This window comes from Prunus dulcis, chromosome 3, assembly GCF_902201215.1.
Source record: "Prunus dulcis chromosome 3, ALMONDv2, whole genome shotgun sequence".
In the NCBI taxonomy this organism is placed as follows: Eukaryota; Viridiplantae; Streptophyta; class Magnoliopsida; order Rosales; family Rosaceae; genus Prunus; species Prunus dulcis.
The window spans coordinates 6,998,644-7,004,643 of NC_047652.1; the positions used below are offsets into that span (position 1 = coordinate 6,998,644).

General features: G+C 35.6%; 1 protein-coding gene across 2 annotated transcripts; it reads left to right on the plus strand.

Moving 5' to 3' along the window:
* Positions 1-573: 573 nt before the first annotated feature.
* On the plus strand, positions 574-3,257 carry LOC117622441 (uncharacterized protein At2g39795, mitochondrial-like). 2 transcript variants are annotated; one of them, XR_004584989.1, is made up of 4 exons: positions 574-1,111; positions 1,773-2,104; positions 2,417-2,719; positions 2,808-3,257. XR_004584989.1 is itself a non-coding variant. In XM_034353110.1 (3 exons), exons 1-3 carry the CDS (start codon positions 848-850, stop codon positions 2,577-2,579), a joined length of 759 nt encoding a protein of 252 aa, XP_034209001.1. In that variant the 5' UTR covers positions 574-847; the 3' UTR covers positions 2,580-2,781. The 2 variants fall into 2 exon arrangements, 1 of the variants encoding a protein (XP_034209001.1); XM_034353110.1 differs by lacking the exon at positions 2,808-3,257 and having other exon boundaries at positions 2,417-2,781.
* Positions 3,258-6,000: the final 2,743 nt, after the last annotated feature.

Sequence of the window (6,000 nt, forward strand, 5' to 3'; positions counted from 1 at the left end):
ACACTCCTCAGAAGGTCTTGCGAGAGTAGGGGTGTTTTTCGGCCGGAACGGATTGGAAATTACGGTGTCGAATTCCATTTCATCTTTTTTTGGAATTACTGCCGAGAGCAAGGTATGCATAATAATCTCAGAGTTTTTTTATTCTTTTATGATATTAGTAAGTGATTGTACATGTCTATTAAAGGGAATTGTAAAAATAAAGGTAGAATAAGAAAGAGAAAGAACAATACTGATAAAAAAATATTAAAAAACAAAAAGGAGTGGGAAAATCACCTCCCAAAGTGTTAATTGCAATATTTATACTTAATAATAATAATAATAAAATAGCAACATTATGATATGTTTATATTTTTATTCTAGTGTATAACTATTAGAAATAAGGGTGAGATTGTTAGTTTAGTGTTAGTGAATACAAATTATTTCAAAAGTTCCACAATATATATCGGTAAATATTTCGGTTTTTCAGTAATAATCGGTTTGATAAAATCTAGTCCGTAATAAATTAGTTTCGGCACTTTTTAGTATTTGCAAATGGTCAGAAAGTACCCCGAATCTGTTGATATGCGGAGGAAGCTTGATATGGTTCAAATGGTGAGTTGGTTAACTCGAATGATTTTTGGGATTGGTTGATAACGAATCACGGGGGGGAACACGAACACCCTTGTTTTATGAAGCTTCAAACCAACTTCTATGGATATTACTTGGGCTGGACTTTTTCAAAAGGGGCTTTTTCACTGCATAAGCCTTAGGCCTCGCCAATACCCATTCCCTCTTTCCATCAACTTCTAGCAAAAGCGTCTCCGCTTAAGCCCTTAAACCCTAAAAACCTCTGAAACGCAACAACTCCATGGCACGGCTAATCAGACCCTTAAGAAAATGCATTCTTTCTCCTCTGTCTTCTTCTTCTTCTTCCAAAATCCTAGTTCAGCAAATACCCACTTTGCATTTTGCACATGAAGAACAATTCTCCCTCTTAAACCCCAAGCTCCTGCCACCACAATGCCTTAGAACTTACATCTCTGAAATGCGCAAATCGGCCTTCGAAGGCCACGTTCTCAGACTGTTACGCAATGAGATACAATATGAACTCGATCGCTCTCCTCCTAATCAGGTGCCCACTTAATCCACTCCCCCTCTCTCTTGTTTTTCCCTTTAAATTTTAAAACTTTCAATTTATGATGAGAACATGGGTTAGGCTTTGTTTGGTTACTGAGAAATTGAGGGAAAAGGGAAAGAATTTGGAAATGTATATGAGCCTTAGGGTTTGTTTCGAGAATGGGGTTGTTGGGGATTTTTTTTTTTCTTTTGACATTCGATGGGGAGTTGTTCAGAAAAATGACATATTATTAAAAAGTCTATATCTTTTTCTTTCGAATAGGTTTCTAGATAATGAAAGGTGCATTGGAGTCCATTTGATTGGGTTCTAGTAAAATCTTATGCAACCTAATAAGAAGTATTTCATTGTTTAAGATCCATCTGTAAACAAGCTAACTTGTGTGCCTGACATACTTTTTGGCCTGCCTATGAATTGCAATCTTCAAGGCTAGGTAATAGGTTGTATGCACGATGTTCTCGTCCCTTCCTGAATTGTCTCAGCCATCGGTCATAGGATTGAAACCGTATTAAGTCATCGTCAGTGGTTAGTTTTTTGAGTTAAAAGTGCTTTTATATAATCTCTAGAAAACCTTTCCGTAGAAAAAGCTTTCCTTAATGAATAGGGAGTTAATTGATTTTTGGATTGTAATGATGAATTCCTTTTTTTTTCTTTTCAGCCAGTCACAAAATTCAAATCATTTACAGTTAACGACCGTCCTGGTGAGCAATGGATAAGCTTGAGGAGAAAATTTGAAGAGAATGAAGACATAAAGATTGAAGCCACCATGTTTGATGGAGCTGTTCCTGCTCCAAAATCCAAAGGTGGTAGCGGCCTTGGCAAAGAAGTGCAGCTTCACATTACCATGATTGTCAATATCTCCAAGAAGGAAGGTGGTAATGTGTTGGAGATTATGTGCTCAGTTTGGCCAGATACTATAGAGATCAACAAGCTATTCGTCCGAGAGCCTGATAACATGCCAGCTCAGGCTTATGTGGGTCCTGAGTTCAAGTATGATGATATATCTTATTATACTAGTTCTTATTAATAACTTTAGTAACATAAATGTGTTAGAGATTTAGCAAAATTGTTTATTCATTCAGCTGAATTTTGTAGAACTCTTTTCTTCTTTTTGTTTTTTTCCTTTTCTCCTGCCATTTGTTTTTCTCTGTGCATGTTGCGTTGTGGTTTTTTCTAATGATGTGTTATTTTCTTTAAATTCTATATCTGCAGAGTCTGAATGGTGATTTATGCTTTGGTCTAATAATATTGCTTCTGCCTTTATGGTAGTATTGATTTGTTTTTGTGGTTGGTTGTGCACAGGGAACTTGATGATGAGTTGCAAGACGCACTTTATGAATTCTCGGAAGCAAGGGGTATAAACGATGATCTTGCTGTTTTCTTGCATGAATACATGAAGAACAAAGATAAAACTGAGTTCATTAGATGGATGGAAACTGTGAAATCAGTTATTGAAAAGAAGTAGAGTGATTAGTTGTGCAACATTTTGGATGAACTTGATTTATCGATCCTATTTGTGTTGGGTAATGAAATTTCAACTGGTTGCAATTGCACATGATCTTGTCCACTTGTATTTAACTGAGGGGAAGAAACTAGCACGATTATGTAAGTGGTCCTCTAATTTATTAAAATGGTTATTTGGAATCTCATTGTTGTTTTTAACTTTCCATCTTTGATTTTTTAAATTATGCAGCTTTTCATTTGAACTCTTTAGGCAAGTTGTTGCATTGGGCCATCCAAAGGAATAAAACAGCCCTCTAGTGGTGGCACATGATTCTATATGGGTTCTAGAATTTCTTGAAAATGTCGTCTTCTTCTTTTTTCAGTCAACACGAGGATCCATTCTTACATTGTAACCTAAACTTTCACCTGTTAACCAAGCCAAAGTGCAGTGATTGTTCTGTCAATAAGTATAGCTGAAAAGATATATAAAGCTTTACTTGTGGATCTGTAGAGTGAGTTTGTTCACCATTGTTTTTCTGTCCTACCAAGTTTTGGGTAGATTTACTCAATCCAAGTACTAGGTTTTTGTTATGTGACTTTCCAGCAGTTTCATATCCAGTGGGAGATTATTGCTATTCAAAATTTTCTGCCTCAACTAGAGAGCAGCTCACATCATTATGACAACAATACTTGCTGCTGGTTATGCATTGAGATTAACGGGTTAATTTATGCATATTGCATATGGCTGGTGCTCTGCCGGTTGTTTTATGATAAGATTTCTGAAGCAAAATATCTAGCCTTACCAGTTCATGGTACAGTGATTTGATTTTGTCATGACAGATTTTGCTATTTTCTCTGCTCTTTTTGGGAGCTGCCCTTGTTGGTTGAAATGGAAATCTTTTAAGTGGAAAAATTACATTTTCTCTCAAGTTTTGTTCTACGTCTGGTGGTTCTGTCATTGTATTTATCCACTGAATCAATTACTTAATACATTACGTAGCTTTTGGTTTATCTTTTTTCAGTCCTACACACTGGCTTTTGCCATATTTTGTTTCTCAGACTTTGGTTTAGTTCAGGTATCAGGTTAGAAATGTGCATCTGCCCTGAAAAAAAGACCTCTATTGAATTTTTGTTGTAGCTCCATAAAATTTGAACGCTCTCTTTGAGATAATATTTGATCTCGGAAAGTGAACGAGTTGTTGCAGGTCGTAATCTGGTTTAAGACTACTTTTGGTGGTGTGTAGATGGTTATGCTCCTTGGATTATGCTGCTTGCTGAAGGTGTGTGGCCAGAATTGCATTCTCATTGAATGTCTGCATCCACTTTTACCAGTTCTGTTAACAAACATCAATGTAATGTCTTCATCCATTCCCCTTGCTTTTTAAGTTTTAACCATATATTCTCCTTTTCCTGCTGATTGAGTTAGGCAACTCAAGTTCATGGAGTAATGTTTGTTTCTAGCTTCATAGTCTAAACTAAATTGCAATCAAGCTGAAATTATCAAGGTCTTGATATGTTGGTGTGTTCAACTAGTGGTCCTAGCTTTATTGAAAGATGCTCTATAGTACTATCTAGTCTGGTGAACTCACATTCCACTACAATTGCTTTGTCATTGCTAGACAGCCATGTTGATGGTGTATATTTGGTCAAACCCGGGATAAGATGAAAGTCTTATCTCTTTGGCTTGATTGAGCAATATGCATGAGTTCTAACCTTATGTCATGTTATTTTGGGTATCTTGGCTGGTCTACATCGTACTTTGCAACCCCTAGATCGAATTGGCCTAGACTATAATTCGAACTTCCTAGTAGGAGCCCTTTTTTCTTAACCAGAATTATGATGGCACTGATTATGACACTTCTAGGCACAGGTACTATACCAAAATCAATGAATACATTGCTTCAAGAAAATAATAAAAGAGTAATCCTTTAATTAAGTGGTCAAATGGATTTGGATTCAAGTGATTTTTTGTGGAGGGGATTTTTGAATTTATACCTAAAAAATAGATGATTTGGATATTGAAATACAATGCGAAGTGAGTCCCACAAGTCTGTGCCTCGTAGATATATATTATGCTCACATAATTGGTTTTACAAATTTGAAAGGAAACGAGAATTCAACTTTTGTGGTCCACTTAGAATATCAGACTTGTCTTTCTTATTGTTATGTGCCATGCTGATCTCATCTATAGAACTTTTTTCCCTCTTATCTGTTGCCAAATTGTGTTGATTTATTTATTTTTTATTTTTTTAAAAAGTTTGTTTTTCAAACAATAGTTGTACATAAATGAACTTTCTTGAGACAGCCTTGAATATTCAACTTTGTATTTATTGAAGTCATTTGTATTCAGAAACTATCTGGCAGTTAGTATGTATCTTTGTTGAGAAGTTTTTTTTTTCCTTTTTGTAATTTGAAATTTAAAAAGGCGCTGCCCTTTTTTCCTTATGGTATGTAGAGTTTGAAATCATAGAACTATTGATTTTAAAGATCTTAATTTGCACCAACAAACAAGGGGCTTGTAACTCAAGTAGATCAAAACATTTATTCATGCACCGAAGGCGAGATTCCCCCGGAAAGTGATCATCTACCATTCTAATGGATTAATTTGGTATTTGCGTTTCATCGTTCTGTAGAGCATGCATAGAGCAACAGTTTCATTCTAATAAATAAAAAGGGCACGTAGAATTATCTTGTACACAAACTGCAGCTTTGCAGTGAGTGAGACCACAATTTTCAAATTAGGTGAAGTCTCCAACCCTGTAATTTCAAGAAAGCGAGAGGAGGAGAAAATATGCATGAGTATGAAATGCTTGTGCCTTAATATTGTTTAAGGGTTCAATTAAGCTCAGATTGATGATGGATTCTATTTTCTGTTTCCCTGTCTATTGAATGGGACAAACTTAAACCCCCACTAAGCAAGTCTAAAGCTTAATTTTCGGATGCAACCACGTTAAATAATCTTCTCCTTAATTATTATGAGATCCCAATAGAGAAAGACTTGTTCTTGGTTTCAAATTCTTCACCTAATCTCAGCAACATGATAGCTACACATTCACATGCATCTCTTTCTAGCTTGTGTTGTTTAAGTGTTTCTTAATTTATAGGCAAAATGAAAGGCTCTTGCAATATTTTAAAGCCAAAATGGTAAAAGAATGAGGCAGTGTAACACAAAAAATATGGACAGCACAACTGATTTTTCCAAAAGCAAATTGGGCAGAAACTCCAAAACCCTAATCCTTCGTTTTCAAGACTTGACATTCTGTCTTCCTCAAAACCCCTTTTGCTAATCTCTGATTTCAATTATAGTTAACTGTCACAATGGCCAAAACCTCAATCACTTTTACATCTTAATTTTGGATAATCATGTTCTATTATGACTAAGATGATATAGTAAACATCAGATGGATCTGGACCCACCATTTGTGTGGGAGAGGTTTTGTAGC